At 39.5% G+C, this 23,751-nt stretch overlaps 1 protein-coding gene across 2 annotated transcripts; it reads right to left on the bottom strand.

Moving 5' to 3' along the window:
• Positions 1-916: 916 nt before the first annotated feature.
• Positions 917-23,250, bottom strand: LOC122220623 (TATA-box binding protein). 2 transcript variants are annotated; one of them, XM_042940350.1, is made up of 8 exons: positions 23,137-23,250; positions 19,249-19,454; positions 16,148-16,554; positions 10,462-10,549; positions 5,090-5,181; positions 3,313-3,480; positions 2,313-2,407; positions 917-1,677 (listed from the first exon to the last, which is right to left on the bottom strand). In XM_042940350.1, exons 2-8 carry the CDS (start codon positions 19,300-19,302, stop codon positions 1,598-1,600), a joined length of 984 nt encoding a protein of 327 aa, XP_042796284.1. In that variant the 5' UTR covers positions 19,303-19,454; positions 23,137-23,250; the 3' UTR covers positions 917-1,597. The 2 variants fall into 2 exon arrangements, with proteins under 2 accessions (XP_042796284.1, XP_042796282.1); XM_042940348.1 differs by lacking the exon at positions 23,137-23,250 and adding an exon at positions 22,588-23,001.
• Positions 23,251-23,751: the final 501 nt, after the last annotated feature.

The raw sequence follows: 23,751 nt of genomic DNA, 5'->3' as shown, positions 1-23,751 counted from the left end.
AAGATATGTCAACAAGAACTAAAATGTAATGAAAAATTTCATTAATAGGAACCAGAGAATACTTAGGAATTAATTTTTATGAAATGTAGAAGCCCTATATGAAAAAATTACAAAACTTTACTGAAGAATCTAAGAGAAGATCTACACGTGGAGAGAGATTTCTTTCTTGGATAGATATCTTTCCAAATGATCCTTAACATTACTGATATCAATGGCCATAATTAAGGAAACAGGTAAATACATAATGGTACCTAAGAGATGTCATACATTTGTGATGCCATTGGACTCCCTATCATGGAAATGTGTTTATGACCTACTGATGGGGAAAAAAAGGCAAAGCTATATAAAACTGAACATATGCTTTAGTATTTTCCAAATATGGGATCAAAAGCACCCCAAAAGGAAAGGACCTGTACAGAATGGGGCCTGGGAGATACCCCGGAGCAGTAAGCAGAAGAACTTTTTCCTTTCTGATTATATGCCTCTGAACTGTTTGAAAATATACTTTTGCAATTAACTCCAGCAAGAACACCCAAGAACTTACAAATTTCCAGCTAATGTTCATGAGAAAAAACACCTCACTAGGCTGTACACATACCCCAGCTTTAATACTGAAGGACTTTGCCCTGGAGCCTGATTTTGCCACTCACTGGCTATGTAACCTGGGACAAATGCCTCATCCCTCAGCTGAGGCCAGAGTTTCCTCACCTAAGAAAGAGGAACAAAACCTAGTTACAGGTTTTGTGAGAATTACAGGCAATGTATCTGGGAAACAGGAAGTGCCCAATTTATGGGACATCATAAATACATGTTTCGTGACCAACCTTAAATTTTCAGGTAGTTCTTCCATTAAAACTGCAACATACAATGAAATGTTGACTGAAACAAACAACAAGCAAGCAAGCACACACTGAAATGGTTTCAGGCAATTATATCTAAAATACAAACTTTACCAGTATGGTCACATGAATCTTACAAGGTATCATTTATAACATCAATCTAACACTTTTATAAACAGCATTTATTGTACAGAGTACTCCAAAGGAAGAAATATATGTACAGCCATTTGTTTTCCTTAATACATCTATTCTGTCCTGCAATACTGAAAAGGCGGAATGTGTCTGGCACAAAAATAACCCCTAGGAGTCACGAATTAGAAAAACAACGCTTTTAAAAAAGATTTTTACTTTTCTGGTAGAAATATAAAAACTGGTTTATGGGGAAGAAATTAAAAGAAAAAGTCCAATCAACTGCAGAGGTGGCTTTAACATTTGAAGTTCTGTACCTCAAACCAACTTGTCAACAGCAGTATGTGTTTAAAATCTAAATATAAATAAACAGGCAGCACAACTCAAACAGCAGCACAGTACGAGCAACTTACATAATGCTGCAGTGTTCTCTGCGCAGAAGACCACTTCCCAGCATCGCCACGGGGAGTGCACGCCGGAGAGCTTCACCTGCTGCTGCAACCCACAGAACGCCCATCTTCTCACCAAACTGGGACCCTCCACAACACCACCATTTAAATGTACCAAAACTGATTTGTTTTTAAAAAAAAGAACAAGTGGGTGCAGAGGCAGGAGTACATTAACAGCCATTATGTCGTCTTCCTGAAACCCTTTAGAATAGGGTAGATATTTTCAAATGCTTCGTAAATTTCTGCTCTGACTTTAGCACCTATGAAGACAAGTCAAAGAGAGGAGTCTGAAATAGCTGTTCTTAAAAGGTAAAATTACTTTCAAACCACACGGACAATTCTCTCCATTCCCAGTTAGACTGACAGAACACTAATGAGGGAATCCCTTGATACAACCCTGTTTTTGTTTTTAAAGTACTATTTTCTTAAAATGGCTTTTTAAGCCACAAAACAGTGCCCTAGATGACTCCAGCCTCCTGCCCTGCAGTCCACCACATGTGACCAGTGTTATTCCCTGCACCAGCTCGTGACCTGAGCAGCTCGTGACCCAAGCAGTGCAGAAGGAATGACCAAATCTTATTCTCCCACTTGCTGCCTTTAAGCAAGCTCTTCTAAACTTCCCTCTGTTGTCTCCAAACGACACAGATGAATCTCAAAGCTTTACAGGAGGATTTCCAGCTTAAAATGCCATCTCTTAAGCAATGTAATGGCCATCTTCCCTGCTCTCACCCCCCTGGTGGGTATGTTTCCCATCAGAGTGTTAGGGTGAGGAGAAGAAAGGGGCAAAGGTGTCTTCACCACTCGCCAGCCAACTGAAATTACTTCTCAGCACTGAGAAAATGCTGTTCTTGAAACTCTTGCAAACCTCTGGATACTACTTTCTGTTACAACTTACCTGTTAAAACAACTTTTCCAGAAACAAAAATAAGAAGAACAATTCTGGGTTTGATCATTCTGTAGATTAAACCAGGAAATAACTCTGGCTCGTAACTAGGAGGAAAATGACAAAAACAGTTTAGAAATTAAAAGCTGTCCATGCTTCAGGTAAAATGAGGACCTGCGCAGGGAAAATACTGACTAAACGGCAAATTCACTGCGAGGCCAACCCACAGGAAAGAGAACTTAAGGCCAGTGAGGGCGACCCGTCATGGGCACTTGAAGACCAACGAACTCTATTTCTAATGAGTCTGGATTTTCTGTTGTCGTAGCAGCCTCATGCTCCCAGTTCAGACAGACTGAAAACAGTAACGATGTGTGTGGTTAACCTACTGGGAAATGCAGGACAGGCTTCTCTGAGGAAGAGACACTTGGGTGGATATCTGAAGTGCCAGTGGGAGTTTCCTAGGTGAAAAGTATAACAAGAAGGTGCCAAGTATAAAACTTGGGCCAAGAGCCCTGGTCCAAGAAGGGCAGGGCAAGTCTAAGCGGTGCTGGGAGCAGAGAGGCTGGAGAAGTGGGCAGTGGCCTTGTAGGTGGCAGGGAAAGTAAGAGGAAATAATAATCATTTCACTCAAGTTTATACTTTACTGGTACAACTCGTATAATGTTCACTAGAGAAATTCAAACAACTGGGGACAAAAGTTGACATAACAGGCTGTGGATTTAATTCATGCATTTAAAATGCATTTATTGAGCAATAAAATAACAGGGAGCCAATTTCATCCCAGTCAAGGGGAGTTGTGGATGTCAATAAGTGAAATGGGAGGTAGGAGAATGGTGAGAAAAATGTATTTTCCAAGACAGAAAGAAGAAACTTCAACATTCAATACATCTATCAGTACATCCCTTGTTCTTACATACTGACTGTTCTGCGTATGTTTTATCATGAATAATGTTTACACAGATTATACAAGTGAATTGTTGCCAAAGGCAATCACAATACATTTCAGACTCACCTACTAAATTGTTGGTGGGTCAGCACGAGGCCTTCTAACCTTATAGGGAATTTCACATCACAGCTCCCCACCATATTCTGAATCTTGAAGTCCAAGAACTTTGCTGGAAAACCTAATTTCTGTACAACTCTGGCATATTTTCTTGCTGCTAGTCGGGACTGCTCTTCACTAGGGAGAAGAAAAAGTGAGATAGTCATAGTCAAAGCCAGCTAAAATAAAATTTTATTTGAAATTCAAAATTACTGAATTCAAAATTCAATTCATCAGACTACTGATATGCCCAGATTTTACAGATGTGGAACATCTCATCATCACCATGATCATTACGATTACTGTATTTTAGCCTACAAATTCCTAAGGTGAAAATTAACAATTTCATTTTAATAGGAAAATATTAATGAGATTTATACTTAGATAATGCATACTCTAATTGTATCTTCTTTTATATTAAATCTCTCTTTATCCATTCCTATAACTCATCTGTTGGATAAAACTATGGCTTAGTAATGTATGGCCTATGTAAGAAAAGCAAAATAAAAGCAATAATACTATCATAAGCAAAAGACTCCCAAGTGCAAGGGTTAGGGTAACAAAAATTAAACATACATACTTGCAATGCTTTTTTTTTCTTGAGGAAAATAAATTTATTTGTGGATTCCTATCTTGATAAAATAATCATGCAACTAGATACCCACTATTCAGTGTGTAGCAAATGGATAAAGACAGCTAAACAGTGAATGGATAGCATGTCTGGGAAAGAAAAAAACACCCAGCATCTATTGATAAGCCAGAAGCTTTTGATGACCCATCCAGGAAAAAACAAGCAAGACTCCAAAATGAAGACTTATGTGGAAGCCAGGGAGAGACCCACACCTTGCCTTCTGAAAAAGGCAACACAGGAGATCAGGAACCACTGTGTCCACACCAATGGCCTTCCCCTCATTAAAGACAACTTCAGGGGCGTGTGGGTGGCTCAGTGGGTTAAGCGTCCGACTTCAGCTCAGGTCATGATCTCGCTGTTTCACAAGTCCGAGCCCCACTTCCGGCTCTGTGCTGACAGCTTGGAGCCTGGAACCTGCTTCCGATTCTGTGTCTCCCTAGCTCTCTGCCCCTCCCCCACTTGCACTGTTTCTCTCTCTCAAAACTAAACAAACATTAAAAAAAAAAAAAGACAACTTCAAAGTTCAGAAGAAGCAAAAACATCTGCAGCCCTCTTGGTGTGTAGACAACTCCAAATCATATTAATTTTTATTTTAAGAGCTTAATTTACTTCACTTATTCAAGCTCTATGAAGCTGATGCCACTAATCTTCCTCCAACCTTCGCCTTCTACCAATTACGTGGACTCTGTAAGACAAGGTTTACAGCCAAGGCCCCAAAGCACTAACCTTCACAGACAGGATCACTTCAAACAGACGCAGAATATAAGCAATAGCATTTATGAAAGGGGTAGACATCTTAAGACCTGAATAAACCCTAACTCTCATGATGAAGCCTATTTACAACAAGGAGCAGCAGGCATCTATGACCAACACACGTGGTCTGTCCCACTGCCAGTACCAAGCAGATCTATACACTCTCACACCATCTGCTCGGAAATTTTGTGATTCATGACCAATTTGTTTTCACTTGGGGATGAATTTGTGTTATACATAAAATTTGTTACATAAAGGGATTCTTAGTAACAGCTTGGATGTTACATTTTATCAAAGACACATAAAATGCAACTGAGTAACCATGGTAACATACAACCAGGAGCATAAACTCCTTAAACCTACCTCTTGGCTCCTGTGCACACCATTTTCCCAGAACTGAATATTAGTGCAGTGGTTCGGGGCTCTCTTATTCTCATGATAACAGCAGCAAACCGCTAAAATGGTCAGAGACAATTGTTAATGAGGTCACACCAGACTGACTTCCTTTAGGAGAGTAAGACAATGAACGTCACGACTGGTAAAATGGAGAGTTCTCAAAATCCCTGGCACATGTTCCTATACATGGGTCTCTTACATCACCGGGCAGCACGCATGCTTTTCTTTGCACAGGGGGCAGAATACAGTGACTACTGAGTACGTTGAACCAAGATCTGTGTATTTTTCCACACCATTGCAACAACAACTAATATTTGCAAAAAATTTTACTTTAATTACGTCCTTAATAAATATCAGTGCCTCTGTTTCTACCTTATATTTGCCAGCTTCTAGAACTGTTAACTTACTGATTTTTTTTGGCAAATCGATTGATAAACCTTTTCTACCTCCAGAGGGAGTAAATCAAATTACAAACATATCAATATGTAGTGGAGTGACCTTCTGTTTCCAACTAGCTTTTAGAAACAGTATTAAAGTATCAACACATAAAATTGCAAATTAAGAAAAAAATCAAACTTTTTATTTTTAATTTCGACTTTTTAACAATGTTTTTACTGCTAACATCGTAACTCGAGGGGAACATATTTCAGCTGTGGGTTGAATGAATAGCCTCCATTACTAGTTTACATGATAAAAAGCAAAAAATTACTTGCAAATAACTCTAAAATTTTAATATCTGATGATTACATAAGAAATATTCATGTATTTCTAATCAGGATAGCTCTTTAACAAATTAGATTCCTTTTGCAATTTTAGTTTTAAAACTGCTCTGTCTTCCTGCAGATTTTACCACCATGCAAAAATACAAGCACTACATTCTAGTTTGTACAAGTCCCAGAAAAGCCTAACCTTGCATTTCCTAAATTCCCTCTATTGATTTTATTGATCAAATAATATCATTTCATTAGAGACTATATAACATTGTAGAATTATGTATTCAAAGTAAATAAAATAATAGATAAAAGATTAATTATTATAATGCTACATACAGCCTGTATACTGGCTTACCACAGTGCATAAATGGTTACTTCCAGATCTTAGCTACCTTGGGATTTTAGAAAAATACTTCAAAAATGTCTAATATTTACATTATTTCTTAAGATAAAGATAAAAACCTGGCCAATAAACAGTTTTCATTTAGCCTTTACTTTCATTTTTATATGCCATATAAGAGCCATTCTATTACTTGGTGGAAGGACAAATGGAGATATACATGTTTATTTTACCACTTTAAACGATTAAAAAAGGGACATAAGATGTGTACCGATGAACAGACAGCAAGACATTTCTTGGTTATCTACCTGCTAGTTTTCTTATGTCCGTAGGACACAACATTGAATTGCTCTGGCTGAAGATAACTAATAGAAATGGTTGAGACTATAGGAGACACAACAGATAATAAATATACACTTTATCTTCTTATTAAGGAAATTGTTACAGTTTATCACAAATTCAACCTTACAAATTCAGGTTTGTGTGTTAACCTTCAAAAATTCAACATTAGATATGTACTGTCTAACTTAATATGCTGATATATTACATTTCAAAGTCAAAGGTAAAATGCTTTAAATGATGAAAGAAGTTCAACAGTTCTGGCTTTTCCGTTTTCTTTCTTAAATTCTCACTCTAAATAAAATAAAATTAAAAAAAAAAGAACTGTTTTTACATTGAAGTATCTTTGTGGTTTCCCCAATGGCTACTGGGCAACCATAAAGATTTATTCTTACTGTAAAAAGAAAGGGTTCTAAAATAATTAGCCATATTTGATGTCCTCCAAATTTTAATTAGCTCAACCAAGCAGACCAAAAAGTCTCAATAACTAAAGGAGTCATTTTCTTTCTTAGACAGTTATTACAGCAACTTTTATTTTGGACATTTCTACCTAGGCTACATCTTTCTCACTTGTATATAAAAGACAGAGATTTAGAAACTCTCTCCAAGACCATCACTTAACTTTTTTCTCAATGTACAGCTAACATATATTTATCCAACTTACCTGGTTCAGCTGACAAACATACCCCTACACTTCTACAAAATTATTTTGTCTGCTTTCTATGTAACTCTTAAATACTACTCCAACCTAAACCCAACCACTTTACTTCCCTTTCCTTAAAAAAACGTAATTTAGTAAACTATGAAAATAAATCTAAACCTACTTCATTCTGTTTTGTTCTGATGATACATCCTAGAATAAGTCATTCAATAACGACTCATATATTTAAAATAATCAAGGTATATTTTACATTGATATTTTTACATTGATACAGTGTAACTTTTAAATGTTGTTATAAGATATATTCTGTTACAAAAGCTCACAGTTATCTTACTAGAGGTTCATGAGTAAATATTAACATTCAATAAGATTTGGGTTTATGTTATTAGGACAATAAGAGTTGTCTATTTTCTTTGGTTATCTCCAATTAAAACATTAAAAATAAATTAATGACTTATTAGAGAAATCAGACTTCTGAAGGAAATATCAATTGTAAGATTATAGCCTACTCTAAGGGAAATGGCTTCTCTAACTCATGCAGTTCTTACTAGGGTTAGCTGCCAATGACGACACAATGATATATATAGTTTTTCTGGTTGAGGAGGGAGGCAGAAACTTGGTCATTGTCTTTCTCTGTTTTACTTAAATGTCTCAAAATAGCTGGGTGTCAAAGTCATCCTCAAGTTTTAATACTTATGCATATGCACACACACAAAAAGCCACACTAAAAAAAAAAAAAAAAAAAAAGACATACGTACATTGATTCAAATTTTACAAAAATATTGGGGATATTCAACTTGAGAAGTTCAAAAGGCTGCTGAGAAATGCCATATCTTCAATTCTCACATAATAGAGGGCAAGGCTCTGAACTCCCTCTTAGATTTGATTAAGTGCCCAAAGTTTAGATACACCGTTTAATAGTATGTACATAGTTCTCCTGTTGACTGAAGTTTTCCTTTGTTAAAAGGCAAGTGCTAAAACAGTCCAAGTTTCCAAAAAGAGTTTTATTTTTCTTGGCCTACAATCCTAGCCCTAATGACAGGGTGTTACACCCCAAAATCCCTGCAAATTCTCACCCTATGACACTGTTCCTGAAAGATGCATGAAAACTGGCCTGGCTCCTACTAACTGTCCCAACCTTGATATATCCTGGTCTTGTCAAAAACAGGTTTCCCCTGCTACTGAAAAGTAGAGTGTTCCTGTGAAACCTTTCATAAACCCAAATGGAGTAAAGTGAGGAACAATCACCATTTTGTAAAAGCAGAAATTCTCTTCAGATTTCTTTCCGTTGGCAAAAACAGGCACTAATGTAGGTCTTTAATGAAAGCAAAGTGACTTAATGCAAACTTTTGGATAGCATAGGAAACCTGTCCTGGTCAAACCAATGTCAGTCGTATACACAGTCGCATGCCCCATTATGGGTAAGCCACATTTCTAAAGAAAACATCACCACACACATCTCTAGGTGATGTACAGGCAGCTGACAGAAACACGAAAGCGATTTTCAGTGAAAGTCAGCTTCAAACTGCGTAGAAGAAAGCATTTGAGACTCTAACTGAAATACCATTCTCAAGCACCAGGATTAGACACATGGATAACTTCCCCAGTTTGCATGTACTCAGAATCCAACTGGGCATGGGTTCTGCCTGAAGATTGACCCCGAATCTGCTAGAAGACCTCCTCCAGAAAGTGGTGACTCCTGAAAATACAGCTTCCTCCCAAGAGCTTGGAATCAAGGATAGGACAACACACTTGGTATATATACTGCCTGTTCTTTCTCACTTCTTCCCCTTGTGTTTAATCATTTTGTGCTGTTGACAAAATGTGGTACAAGAACATGATTTCACCCAGTGTATGAGATCTCTACCCTGACCAGGAGTTCCCAAACTAAAACAGAAGTTTCTGGATTGTGGCTCAAACAACAAATGAAACCACTCACCTAACAAATGCTTTATCATAACTTCACTGGCTAAAACAGAGCCAGATAATAAACGTGTCCTCTATTTATTGGCCGGCCAAGTAGTTTTGGCACAATTGTTAACAAATGGGATAAATACTTGGGGGGCGCAGGGAGGCACAGAACAGAACAATCAATAAGTTGAGAAAAAAGACTTTCCGTTCCTAAAATTGACCAAGCTGATTCTTGGGAAGTTAATCCTTCTGGTTAGGTGTAAGCAAACTAAAAAATACTGGATGTATGAAGTGAATTTCACTCATTTCTTATGATATTTCTCCACTGTCTAACATCCAGGTAAGCTTACATGCTGCCACTTGGACACTATTTCAAGAGGACATTCAAATAATGACACCACATAAGAAAAGGAGTCAAACCCGCATGGGCAACCTAGACTGGGAGTTTCACCAAAGGGGGAACAAGGGACATCAGTAAAGGATATGGCGGTAATCTGGAAAAACGGAGAGGCACAAACAGACACTGACACAGATAGCCTGTCAAATAGAATACTCAGATTCTCAAGTATGTCCTTCTGCCTTCTCTTTTTTTCTTATATAAAATCTTATTTTTCCTTTGTTAAACGAAACCAGTTTAATAGTGGTTCCCCATGTATGAAAGTAAACAGCACGCTAACAGATTCTCCCACTTTAGGGGAACTGTCTTCTACAGGGCCCTACCCAAGAGCTCTTCTTCAATCCGATCATCTCCACTCAGAGGCCTGGTCTGTCTAGTCCTTGAAGAATGTCCATCCGTTTGTGAATGCAAATATTTACTATTTTTTTAAAAAACAACTTATCTACCAATGCAGAGACAAAAGCCTTACCATGTACTCAGGCTGCTTATGTTAACGTAAAAAGTATCATAGGTATTTTTACCCCATAATATTTTTATTATAAAGTTTAAAAGTTATACATAGAAAAATATAATAAACTCCCTATACTTATTACCCAACCCTGACAATTATTAACTTCTGGCCTATCTTGTTTCACCCATGTGCCCTTCCCCAATTCTCTAATTGTTTTATTTTCAAGTAAATTCCAGACAGCGTATCATTCCATTCCATATGGTTTTCAAAACATAAATGAAATCATACCACATATTTTGTTTTTTAATGTCACAGGATCCCCATCACAATGGGTAAATAAATTTAGTACTTTATCTTGTAGACTGCTGTGATTCTAGGGTCTCTCAATAAAAAACAATACACAATTTTCTTTAATTCCTCATTTTGTTGGTATCAACAAACTTAAGCATAACACGTTTTGGTCTAGGGACCTTTAACAACAAATTCCTGTATTATTATAGTTTGAAATACATTGTAATTGCTCTGACCTTGGGATTATATTCAGCATTTCGGGCACGAAGTGCAATGGTCTTTAGGTCAAGCTTACAGCCAAGATTCACCGTAGATACAATATTTCTGCAAGAAATTTGAAAAGAAAGCATGATCATTTAACTTTTACAGGATGAAGTGTTAGATAATTATCTAGAAATCTGATTCTTTTACTAGAACAATGTAATTAGGTCAGTTTAAATTTTAATCAAAAAAATTTTACATTGGGGCACTTGGGTGGCTCAGTCAGTTGAGCCTCCGGCTTAGGCTCAGGTCATGATCTCACAGTTCGTGAGTTTGAGCCCCGCGTCGGGCTCTGTGCTGACAGCTCAGAGCCTGGAGCCTGTTTCGGATTCTGTGTCTCCCTCTCTCTCTGCTCCTCCCCCGCTCATGCTCTGTCTCTCTTTCTCCCTCTCTCTCCCTCCCTCTCTCTCTCAAAAATAAATAAACATTAAAAAGTTTTTTAAATAAAAATAAATAAAAATTAAAATTTAAAAAAATTTACATTGTTGACATTTATTATGTTTACCACACACCATGGTGAGCATTTTACATGGGTTGCCCCACTTAATACTTACAATGCACTATGAAGTAATAACTATTAATATTCACATTTTCAGATGCAGAAGCTGAGGCTTAAATGGCATGGTTGCTCCAGATAAAATGGGATCCTTGCTCCAGATAAACACGGCTCCTAAGTGGTAGCCAGGCTTTGAGTCCATCTATCTGTAGAGCCATGCCTTAGCCTTCTGAATGAAGCTCTTATTTGCCCTTTGAATGACACTAATTGCCCATAAACCATCATGCACGGGCATGGGACATCACTGTCGTATGAATGCCGATTCCAGATTGCAAATACATCTCCAGCTGTTTCCAGCTCATTGCTGCTTTTGGTTCCTGTCCTGTCAAAATGCAACAGTTTAAAAACTTGATGGCTCACAACTGGGTTGGATAAGAGGATAGCTGTGTTTTTTTCTCTTTTAACTTTTTTTTAATGTTTATTTACTTTTGAGACAGAAACAGAGCATGAGCAGGGGAGGGGCAGAGAGAGAGAGAGACACAGAATCTGAAGCAGGTTCCAGGCTCTGAGCTGTCAGCACAGAGCCCAACATGGGGCTCAAACTCACAAACTATGAGATCATGACCTGAGCTGAAGTCGGACGCCAGACCGACTGAGCCACACAGGTGCCCCAAGCTGTGTTCTTTAATAGACAATTGTAAGGCCAATTGGAATAATCAACCCAAGGGGTGCTTGCATGGTTCAGTCAGTTGAGTGTCTGACTCTTGATTTTGGCTCAGGTCATGGTCTCACGGTACATGAGATCGAGTGCAGCATGGAGCCTGTTTGGGATTCTCTCTCACTCAATAAACAAATGAGCATTAGAAAAAAAAAAAAAAAAGATCAACCCAATGAATGTTTTCATTTCTACCTCACCTATTTCCTTCCAATTAATTTTATATACACACCTGCCTTTAGCATTTCTCTACTTAAGAAATAATCAAGTTGTGGTACATCTACCACAAATTTAGTCACATATTTGCTACATGTATTTTCTTCTTCTTAAGCAACAGTGCATAAGGGTTCAAATTTCTCCATATCCCCAACACTTGTTATACTATTTTTGATAATAGCCATCCTAATGGGTATGAGGTGGTCTCATTGTAGTTTTGACTTGCATTTACAGAATGTTTAGTGACATTGAGCATCCTTTCGTGTGCTTATTGGCTATTTGTGTATTTTCTTTGGCAAAATGTCTGTTCAAGTCCTTTGCCCATTTTTGGAATCAGGCTCTTTGGTTTTCATTGTTGAGTTTTAGTAGTTCTCTAAGTCTCCAGATAATAATCCTTTATGGGATGCATTTTCTCCCTTCCTGTTGGTTGCATTTTTACTCTGTGAACAGTGTCTTTTGGTATACAAGTTTTCTTTTTAAAAAAAATTTTTACAAGTTTTAAAATTGTCATGTAGTCTACTTTATGTTTTTTCTGTTGTTACCCATGCCTTTGTGTCACATCTGAGAAAACATTGTGAAGTCCAATGTCACAAAGCTTTTGTCCTATGTTTTCTTCACTGAGTTTTATTGTTTTAGGTCTTACACTTAGGTCTTTGATCTATTTTAAGTTAGTTTTTTATTTGGTGTTAGCTAAGGGTCCAACTTCATTCTTTTGCATGTGGATATCCAGTTGTCCCAGCACCATTAGTTGAAAACACTATCTTTTCTCCATTGAACAGTCTTGGGACCCTTGACAAGTATCATTTGACCATATATGCAAGGGTTATTTCTGGGCTCTCTATCCTACTGCATTGGTCTATATGTCTGTGTTTATGCCAATACCACAGTTTTGATTGCTGAAACTTCGCAGTAAGTTCTGAAATTAGGAAGTGAGAGCCCTCTGGTTTGCTCTTCCTTTTCAGGATTGTTTTTGGCCAAAGTTCCTTAGGATTCCATTTGAATTTTAGCATGATTTTTTCTACTTCTGCAAAAAATATCATTGGGATTTTGATAGGGATTGCACTGCACCTATAGATCATTTTGGGCAATATTAAAATTTTAACAATATTAAATCTTCTAATCCATGAACCTGAGATGTGCTTCCACTTTTCATGTCTTTTTTAAAGTTCTTTCAGCAATGTTTTATAGTTCTCATCATACGTCTTTCACATCCTTGGTTAATTCCTAAGTACAGCAAAACCTTGGTTTGAGAGCATAATTTAATCCAGAAACATCCTTGTAATCCAAAGCACTTGTATATCAAAGCAAATTTCAAGAACCATTGGCTAGGTTGTGATCATGTGACATTCAGCATCACGTGCTACTCGTATTGCAAGACACTGCTCATTTGTCAAGTTAAAATTTATTAGAAATGTTTGCTCATCTTGCAAAACATGCAGAGAACAAGTCACCCACAATTCAAGGTTTTAGTGTATTTTATCCTTTTTGATCTTGTTAATAGAATTGTTTTTGTAATTTGCTTTTCAAAAAAAATTTTTAATGTTTATTTTTAAGAGACATAGAGTGTGAGCAGGGAAAGGGCATAGAGAGAGAGGGAGACACAGAATCCAAAGTGGGCTCCAGGCTCTAAGCTGTCAGCACAGAGCCCAACACTGGGTTCGAACCCACGAATCATGAGATCACGATCTGAGCTGAAGTCGGGCACTTAACCGACTGAGCTACCCAAGGACGACTGAGCTACCCAGGGACACCTGTAATTTCCTTTTCATATTGTTCACTGTCTATATACAGAAATGCAACTGATTTTCAAGTGTTAACTTTGTATCCTGCTACTTTGCTAAATAAACTCACTCATTATAGCTAACAGGTTTTTTTGTGGACTCATTACGATTTTCTACATATAAGATCATAACATCTGCCAACAGATAATTTTATCTCTTCCTTTCTACTCTAGATACCCTTTATTTGTCTTGCTCTGGTACTATGTTGAATAGAAATGGAGAAAGAGTGGGGTGGCTGGGTGGCTCAGCCAGTTGAGCATCCGACTTCAGCTTAGGTCATGATCTCACAGTTTGTGGGTTCGAGCCCCGCATCGGGATCTGTGCTGACAGCTCAGAGCTTCAGATTCTGTCTCCTTCTCTCTCTGCCCCTCCCCAATGTGTGCTCTGTCTCTGTCTCTCTCAAAAATAAATAAATGTAAAGAAAAAAGAAAAAAAAAAAGAAAGAGATGGAGAAAGAGGTTGTCCCTGCCTTGTTCCTGATCATAGAGGAAAAGCATTAAGTCTTTCAATGTTAAGTATTAGGTTTGCTATGGTTTTTTAAATATGGCTTTTACTATGTTAAGGCAGTTTCCATCTTTTCCTATTTTGTTGAGTGTTCTTACCATGAAAGGGTGTTGAATTTTGTCCATTCTTTTTCTGCATCAATTGAGGTATCAGTTTTCTTTTCATTTTATTGTTATGGTATATTACAGTGGTTGATTTTTTAAGGTTATTTACTTTGGGGGGGGGGGAGAGAGAGAGCGAGCATGAGCAGGGAAGGAGCAGAGAGAGGAAGAGAGAGGATCCCAAGAAGGGTCCATGCTGTCAACACAGAGCCCAATGAGGGGCTCGAACTCACAGTGAAATCATGACCTGAGTCAAAATTGAATTGAATGCTTAACTGACTGAGCTACCCAGGCGCCCCCAATGGTTGATTTTTGTATGTTGATCTACCCTTTCATTCTAAGAATAAATCCCACTTGGTCATGGTGAATAATCTTACACCATGCTGCTTAATGATGTTTCCTAGTATTTTTTTGAAGATTTTTGTATCAATGATCAATGGGGATACTGGTCTGTAGGCTTTTTAGTGTCTTTGGCTTTGGTGTCAGCGTACTGCTGGCCTCACTGAATGAGTTAAAAAATGTTCCCTCAATTTTTTAGAAAAGTTTGAGAAGGACTGGTATTAGTTCTTTAAATGTCTGGTAGAGTTCACCGAAGCCATTTGGTCCAGGGATTTTCTTGGCTCTGCCACCTCCCCAGAATTCTTCTTAAAAATGTATGATTTTCTTTAAGTTTACTAATTTAAATAATCTATACACCCAACATGGGACTCAAACTCACAACCCCAAGATCAAGAGTCGCATGCTCTTCCAACTGAGCCAGCCAAGCGCCCCTTAAAAATGTGTTCTTATATATTTTCACTGATTATCTATCCCAAGTCTTCATAAGCTTGTAGGATTTAGAGGCCACTGAATTCCCAACCTACCAGGGTTCTTAATGGATATGGAAACTCAGTAACGTGTCTGACTAGATGCTTTGTGGAATACCAGAAGGGTTAAGGTGCCAAGATGAAACAAACACCCCATCACAACTGGTTATAACTTATGATTTAAACAAGAGGTAAAAACTTAAATGGCCATAAAAGCCAGACAAGCAAGCAAGACACCAGGGAATGTTGCTGACAAACGTGAACTAACAAGGGATTATCTCTCTAAAGTATTAAAATAAAAATCATCTGATTTTTAAAATCACATCAGATCAAAATCTGAGGCAAGATTTGGATAACAGGATCTACGATGAAATATTACTTAGTGACAAAAATGACCAGCGATGGCTGGTGAAGTAATTATTGTAAATGACCCTTCACTTTGGCCATGCTTCCTAAAAGCAAAAGCTATGTACTTCACACTGATAGATACAAGAGAATATGTGTATATTTTTCAGGACTTTTTTCCTACCTCCACCCTGCATCCAATTCTGATACATATAGGACCCGTTTCATTTGTACAGAAAAATCCACTGAGGGCAAGAACAGACATTCTCAGCTTGTGGAAAGGACACAGCTCTCCAAAGAGTTATATGCAGCCCTTATAATAACCAATGAAGACAAACAAGGACCATTGTGAACTAAGTAACTAATCTTCCCTTCCCAAAGAAAACATCAAAGGGAAAGAGACCATGTAAGGCTTGATTCAGCAAATCAGCTGCAGGGAAATGTCTACAACAATTTGATAGCTTGGCCCAAGGACATAAACGCGAGCTACCCAATCTACCCAATATGCGGCGATGTTATGAGAGCCTTTTACTAAGGGGACTGACTCACTGAGGCAACTTCGCATCCTTTCTCCTGTGGGAGACAGAGATGACCACTAGTGCCACCCCCTCAACAACTCAATCCATCTGAAACAAAGAAGAGCAGCACCCGCCGCAAGGGGCCCTTCTGGGTTGAGGGAAAGACACAAAGTACTCACTGCAGCTGCGGCACGATCCCAGAGCTCTCAGAGGCTGGAGTGGCGGGCGTAATGGGGGTCATGGGGGTCATGGGGGAGGGATACAGGGGAGTGGTGCCCGGCAAGGGTGCAGTGGTAAGAGTCTGTGAGTGGAAGAGCTGTGGTGTCTGGCCCGAGGCCGCCTGCGTCGCCTGCTGGGATGCGGACTGCTGAACGGCCGCCACTGCCTGCTGCTGCTGCTGTTGCTGTGCCTGCTGCTGCTGCTGCTGCTGCTGCTGCGCCTGTTGCTGCTGTTGCTGCTGCTGCTGCTGCCTCTGCTGCTCCTCCAAGATGGACAGACTGTTGGTGCTCTGAATAGGCTGTGGAGTCAGTCCTGTGCCATAAGGCATCATCGGACTGAAGATGGGGATTCCAGGAGTCATGGCACCCTGTGGAAGGTCAGGAGGACAGTAAGTCAGGCCAGCTGGTATTGTTTCCAGCACTTGTCTGGTAGAAGAGGAGGTGAGATGTACAAAGACAGATGCTTTCCGAATATAAATGGAGTCATGATGCATAATACAAAGGCATTTGCTGTCCTTACACACATCACTTTCTTCTCCACCATAGCACAGTAGGTAAGAGCCTGGTATTTAGAATTATACCCGGGTGTGAAATCCAACCCTGCCACTTATTACATGTGAACACTCAAGGAAGTTGCTTAACCGTTCAGGCACATCAATAGGATAACGATGTTCTAATACTGCTAGAAAGTATAAAGGACATAATTGGAGCGACTGCCCATGCTTTTAAACTATTATCCTGGCATACTACCTGGGTAGTTCCCCATTTCACTCGCAATGTATCTGTCCAAGTTTGGCTAATAAATTATATAGTTACCCCAGAGATGCCACTGAACCCATTCAACACGATGACAGGCACGCAGAAGATACTGAAGTGTTAGCAACAATAATGACGATAATTATTAGAATACTATTCAAAAACGTGGATCATTTGCTCTCCAAAAAGTTTATATTGTGCTCGCTTCGGCAGCACATATACAAAATGTTTATATCAAGAAAATCCAATGCATCTATCAGAATAATATCAATTTATTTTTCTGAATGCTTAACTTCCAGATACTGTCACATTTATTAATTTAATTTAATAATTAATATATTTATTAATATATAATTTATGATATAATTAATTTATCTCATAACAGCCCTCTGGGAAAGGAAAAACTCGATGTTCTTCCCACATTAAGGACAAGAAAACTGACCCCAGGAGAAGCTAAAGGACTTCCCCAAGACCACAGGTCTCACCAGCAGAGAAGCCACAATGACAGCCAAGTTTTTCTGGGAGCCAGTCTAATGCCCTCACCCAGCACCAACTCTACAGACCCCACAGAGCCTGCAGAGTTTGCAGTGACTTTGTGAACCTCTTCAAAGTATACCTAGTATTTCTGCATCAAGGAATCCATAGTTTTCGTCAGATGCTCAAATGCGTGCAAAATCCAAAAAGGAGCCACAATCCTCTCCCACTTCCACCACTTTATTTGGCAGAAAGCATAAACCAAAACTGTCTAAGGTTTATGTTAAATTGTTTCATCAACATAGTGGCAGAAAGAGTATGAGAGGAGGAGGGTCAAACATACACCGCAGCCCTAATAGTATAGGTACGATCATACTGCGTTGATCACTCACATCTGTAAAATACTGGCTAGAAAAAATTCAGGTTATGTGACTTTAAAAAGAGTGAGGTTTTGAAAGGTCTGCCTTTCTTTATGTCACGTATACAAATGAACTCAAAATGGATCACAGGCACACATGTAAAAGCTAAAACTTTATCAGAAAGAGAAAATCCTTAAGACTTTGGGTTAACCAAGATTTCTTAGGACACAGAAGCACTGACGCTGAAATAAAATTGATAAATGGACTTCAGAGAAAAATTAAGACCTTCTACTCTTTGAAAGATATCATTAAGAAATTAAAAGTAAGCCACACCACAGACTGAGAGAAAATATCTACAATACCTACATCTCAGAAAGGACCTGTATCCAGAATACACGAAGAACAATTACAATTCAATAAAAGACAAACAAATAAGCCAGTTAAAAAAATGGGCGAAAGATGTGAAGGACATTCTACAAAAGAAAATAACGCAGTTGGCCAATAAGCATTGACAGGATGCTCAAGATTGTTAGTCATCAGGACAATGCAAATTAAAATCACAAAGAAACAGCACTAAGCAACCACTAGAATGGCTAAAAGTCAGAGCGTCAGCGAGGATGTAGAGCAAGCGGAACTCTCACGTTGCTGCTGGTGGACCTAGAGTATGGTTCGGCAGTTTCTTATAAAGTGAAACGCACACTTACCACAGACCTAGCAATCCCACTCATAAGTATTTACCCAAGAGAGACAGAAACAGTTTACACAAAGCCTGTTCACAAATGTTTACAGCAACTTTATCCATAACAGCCCCAACCTGAAAACACCCACAATGTCAGCAACTAGAGAGCAGATACACAAGATGTGGTACATCCATACAGTCGAGTACTACTCGGCAATAAAAAGGAATCTGCTGATATACAGATGTTATATTGGGCAACGAAGAGAGATACACAAAAAAAGCACATACTGGTATGATTCCATTTGTATGACATTCTAGGCGAAGCAAAACTATCTATCTTTAGCTCTCGATCAGCAGAGCAGTTGTATACACACAGGTGTACACAATTATCAAAACACACCTAAAGTGGGTGTTCTTATCATGCGTTAATTTTTTAAAAGTAGATGTTATTTGGAACCTTAAACATAAAAAAGAAATGCTAAAAACAGAAAATAACTTGGCAAAAGTTACTTTCAAAATCAAAGGCCCGACAGTCACATGGAACACTTTCATAAACATTTATCAAAAGATTAAGATTTACAGACAAATACATATTTTAACTTCCAAATAAACTCCTCAAATTTAACACTATCAAGCCTTCTCAAAGCCTAATACAATGTTTCAACAAAGTAAGAGGCTTAAAATCAGATAAATCAATTTCAACGACAGATGGTTAAATTCCCTTCCTTTCTTTTTCTACTGCCTCTAACAGTGTAGACTCTGTCCCATCTACACCCTCCCTCCAGTTGTATTACCTGAGGGGAGGCCAGGCCCTGAGCGTAAGGTGGCAGGCTGTTGTTCTGATCCATGATGTTCACTTTCTTCTTGGTAAATTAAACACCTTTGGACTGGAACTCGCCTCGGCATTCAGTCTCTTCCTAAAGCATCCCCAGTACACACTTCTTAGCAATTTCCTCAACTGCTTGCGTTGTCTCGTGCACACCAAGAAACGGTAACGCCACTTTGAAAAAAGTTGGAGGTTTAATGTAAGAATACAAGCTGTACAGTCTTTTATGAACCAGTTTCATAATTACACAAAAAACTAGAAAAAAGCAATGAAGCTATTTTGGAATATACTTTTTTAACCTTATAATGCTGAAATCCTATTCCCTCCCATGTTTATTGTGACCGCATGCAAAACTGCCACTAGAGCAAAAAGTGTTTTATTACATGTTTAATTTAAATGGTCTTAGAATGTTCAGCGGTGCTTGGGTGGCTCAGTCCGACTTCAGCTCAGGTCAGGATCTCACAGTTCAGGAATTCAAGCCCCACATGGGGCTCTGTGCTGACAGCTCAGAGCCTGGAGCCTGCTTCGGAATCTATGACTCCCTCTCTCTCTGCCCCTCCCCCGCCCACACTCTTGTCTCTCGAAAAATAAACATTAAAAACTTAGTTTTTGATACTTAGAATGTTCAAAAATAAGGTGTCATAATCAATATTTAAAAACTTTTGGGAAATCGAGGCGCCTGAGTGGCTCAGTCGGTTAAGCGGCCAACTTTGGCTCAAATCATGATCTCAAGGCTTGTGGGTTCGAGCCCCGAGTTGGGCTCTGTGCTGATACCTTGGAGCCTGGAGCCTGCTTCAGATTCTGTGTGTGTGTCTCTCTCTCTGTACCTCCCCCGCTCACACTCTATGTCTCTCTCTCCAATAAATAAACACTAAAACAAACAAACAAAGAAACAAAAAAAACTTTTGGGAAAAAACACTCAGAGAAAACACATTCCTAAGGAAACTGTCAAATCAGAGTAGAAACATTTATTTTTTTATGTTTATTTTTGAAAGAGAAAGAGACAGAGCGGGGGGGGGGGGGGGGGGGGGGGGGGGGCGGTGGCAGAGAGAGAGGAAGACACAGAATCTGAAGCAGGCTCCAGGCTCCGTCAGCACAGAGCCCGATGTGAGGCTCAAACTCACCAACGACGAGATCACGACCTGAGCTGAAATCAGACACTCAACCGACTGAGCCACCCAGACGCCCCTGAGTAGAAAAATGTATTAAACCCTGTGTACAGAGTGCTATTGGGCCAAGTTGAGGTTTTTAAATATTCCAGTCAGTTTTATATCCTCCACAATGTCTTAGGTGTTAATTTCAATAAACAGTGAATTGGATCCAACATACTTTAATGTGATATTTATTGATCTACTAAGTTATTTATTTTTTTAAAAATACTGCTTCATTTATTTTTGAAAAAATACTGCTTCTTGCCTTGTTTTATTCTTTTTTAAGTTTATTTATTTATTGGGGGGCGGGGGGTGAGGGATGGCAGAGGGAGAGAATCCCAAGCAGCTTCTGCACCATCAGCACAGAGCCAAACATGGGGCTCAAACCCACAAACCATGAGATCACGACCTGAGCCAAAGTTGGACACTTAACTGACTGAGCCATCCAGGTGCCCCAATCTAACTGAATACAACACTGTGATAGAAGATGTACAGACACAAAAATAAATAAAACATGTTTTTATACATGCAATAATTTGACCTCTTTAGAACACATAAATACAAACTATGCCTCTATCTAGCTTTCCTTAACACATCATTTCTTTACTGGCTACACATTTTTTATTTCTTTTAGAAAAAAGAATCAAGTGACTACTGAAAGACCTTTTGTTGAGTTTAGTTCAGATGGCTCCTTACCTTGATTAGAGTTGCTTTGAGAACTAGAGTCAAACAGTACTGGCTCATTAACATATCAAGAACAGCATCTAGTTATCACTTAGTAAACCCAAGATAAATGTTAGCTATTAGTAGATTTCAGTTTAAACATTAAAATCTAAGAAGATATTGGCACATATAGAACTTGCTGGTCTGAAAGTTACAAATTATATACCAAAGACACACACGAGCTTCAAACATGTACTGGTACAAAGTAAGCACTCAGATATTTGTTGAATGAATGAAAGAATCAATCACTTTGACAGGACAAAGGACCAAAGACTATATATATCCTACATACTCATCACTGAAAAAGGGGGGGGGGGGGGGGACAAAAAACTCTGGTTCAGAAAATGTCAGATATAATAAAATTATATTTTTTAAATTGTTATCCTATAATAACAATAGAAGTGATGCAAATATGAAGAGGAAATAGTCATTAGCATCAAAGAGTTCCATGTGAAGGGTAGACAAATAATTACTCCAAAACTTAAGTGCTGTAACAGAGGTGTACTATGCCAAGTTCCTGGAGTGCAGAATCTCACCAATGTCTTAGCACCATGCCTGGCATACAGTAGGTCATCAAGAACAAATGCACACATGCTGTGGATGATAAGACATAGCAACTGCCAAGTGTCCTGAAGGGGAATGTGTTCACAAAGCATGATCACTGGACTTGGGTCTAGCAAGGTAAGCAGGAATTTACAAATCAGCACTGCAGGCAAAAGACCAAGCACAAGGAGACAAAGGCTGCAAAAGCATGCAATATGCAAGCAACAAGCTCTGGAGAGGAGGTAGCAAATGTAAGTGGGGTCACACTGTCTACCAGTTTTACATATCACATAGGCAAAAGAGCAGGGACAAGATTTTGAAGTGCAGCATGAGTAGGTCTACTTTGGCAAGTGTGGATGAATTCAAAGAGATAAAACTAGAGGCTGGAAGTTCACCTTAAGGCAGTCACTGCTATGGTTAAGGTAAGAAATAATGAGAGCAGGATTTCAAGCACTCATAAACATGACAAGAGCTTTCTCCAAAACTGGTGGCTCCTGACCCCTTAGTGCAAACTCAGAGTCTACATAAGAAATCTGCAGCACTAGGTCCGGGCCGATGTTACGATTGTTCAGGTCATCCCTCATTCCCAGTGATGGCACCGACCATTTTTACTCACCTGTGCCATTAAAACCACAGTTATTACTTCTAACTTAATCCTACTTAGTTACTACTATCGTTAGCTATTACTTATAACTTATCCTATAATACTAACTTATCCTTTGAAAAGAAAGTTGTTTGCAGAGTGTGTTCATATTTTGGAAATTGAAGCATCAAATCTGATCTTTTTAAAAGGCAATCACAGATAAGGGAAAAGAATCAGTTAATTTTGCATTGCCCCCCAGTGTCTGCATAAACCACTCAAGCATATTATTTTTCACACAGAAGCCTACCTAGAATTTTAAATTAGAAAAGCACACGGCCTGGGGCCTAGACAGCTAGGCCTTGTAAACCAAGCGCTGTGTATTTACAGCTTACGCTCTATCGTGCCGGAAATCTCTAGCCTCTGACAAAACGTTAAAGTCTCAAGCACAACTTTATAACAAAGCCATTCCTGCTGATAGCAAAAAAAGGAGGACAAAGGCCAGGTTGAATCTGCCCTCCAACATCAACGAGGAGAAAAGGATGGCAGGACAGGAACTCCGGGTCTTGGATGTGCCGGACTGTTGTGTCCCGGGCACTCCCGGAGCCCTGCACCCGAACTCGCACGATGAAAGCCGTTGTTAAAGCACAGCAGATGAGGGCACCGGGCGGGACAGGCGGCCGGGGTGGGTGGGCGGCCGGTACAGGCCGGAGCGGCGTCGGCACGAGCGGGGAGGAGCGGCCCCCGCGCGGCCTGCGTGCCCACTCAGCGTCTCCCTCACTATCGCCCCAGGGCCTCGCTGCAGTGGTCGCCTCTGCACCAATCCTCAGAGAAGAGGAAAAGCTAAAGGGGCTGTTACCTGGAGTCCCTGCAGAGACCACTGCGGGGCCGCGAAAACGAAGTTAAGCCACAGGCGGCCCAGGCGCCCGCCACGGCGACCCTTCCCGACCCTACTAAACTTCTGGCGCGCGTTGATAATGTCACTTCCGCCAGTTCTTCCATCCTAGGCTTCAGCCAATTGTCCAACTAGAGTGGCGGCCATGGGAAGTGTGGGCACTCCGTCACTTCCGCTGTTTCCGGAACAGTTCCGCTGGGTATTTGGCTTAAGGGAAAGAAGGGGCGGGCTGAGCTCCCCAGGAGTTCTAGGGGGTGAGCCGCCGGACCAGAACGTTTTCTGATTGGTCCTTGCCGAGGGGAGGCAAGATAATGATTTTCAAATGTTGACTTTTTGAAGTCTAGCGGTGTGACCTTCGGCAAGTTACCCGACCTCAGCGCCTCAGTTAGTAGAATGGAATAATAGTAACAGTTACCCTCTAAGGAAGTTGTGAGATGGATTAAGGAAATGCAGGAGCAATGCCAGGCACATGGTAAACTCTCCGCGCATGTTAGCTATTTTCAAACTTGGAGAATGAAAAGAAAAAAAACAGCCTGGTTTACAGGTTCAATTCTACTTTGTTTCTGCTCCTACCATTTT

Source organism: Panthera leo, chromosome B2 (genome assembly GCF_018350215.1).
Source record: "Panthera leo isolate Ple1 chromosome B2, P.leo_Ple1_pat1.1, whole genome shotgun sequence".
NCBI lineage: Eukaryota > Metazoa > Chordata > Mammalia > Carnivora > Felidae > Panthera > Panthera leo.
Note: the sequence above shows the minus strand (reverse complement) of the source record. Positions and strands in the feature narration are given on the sequence as shown.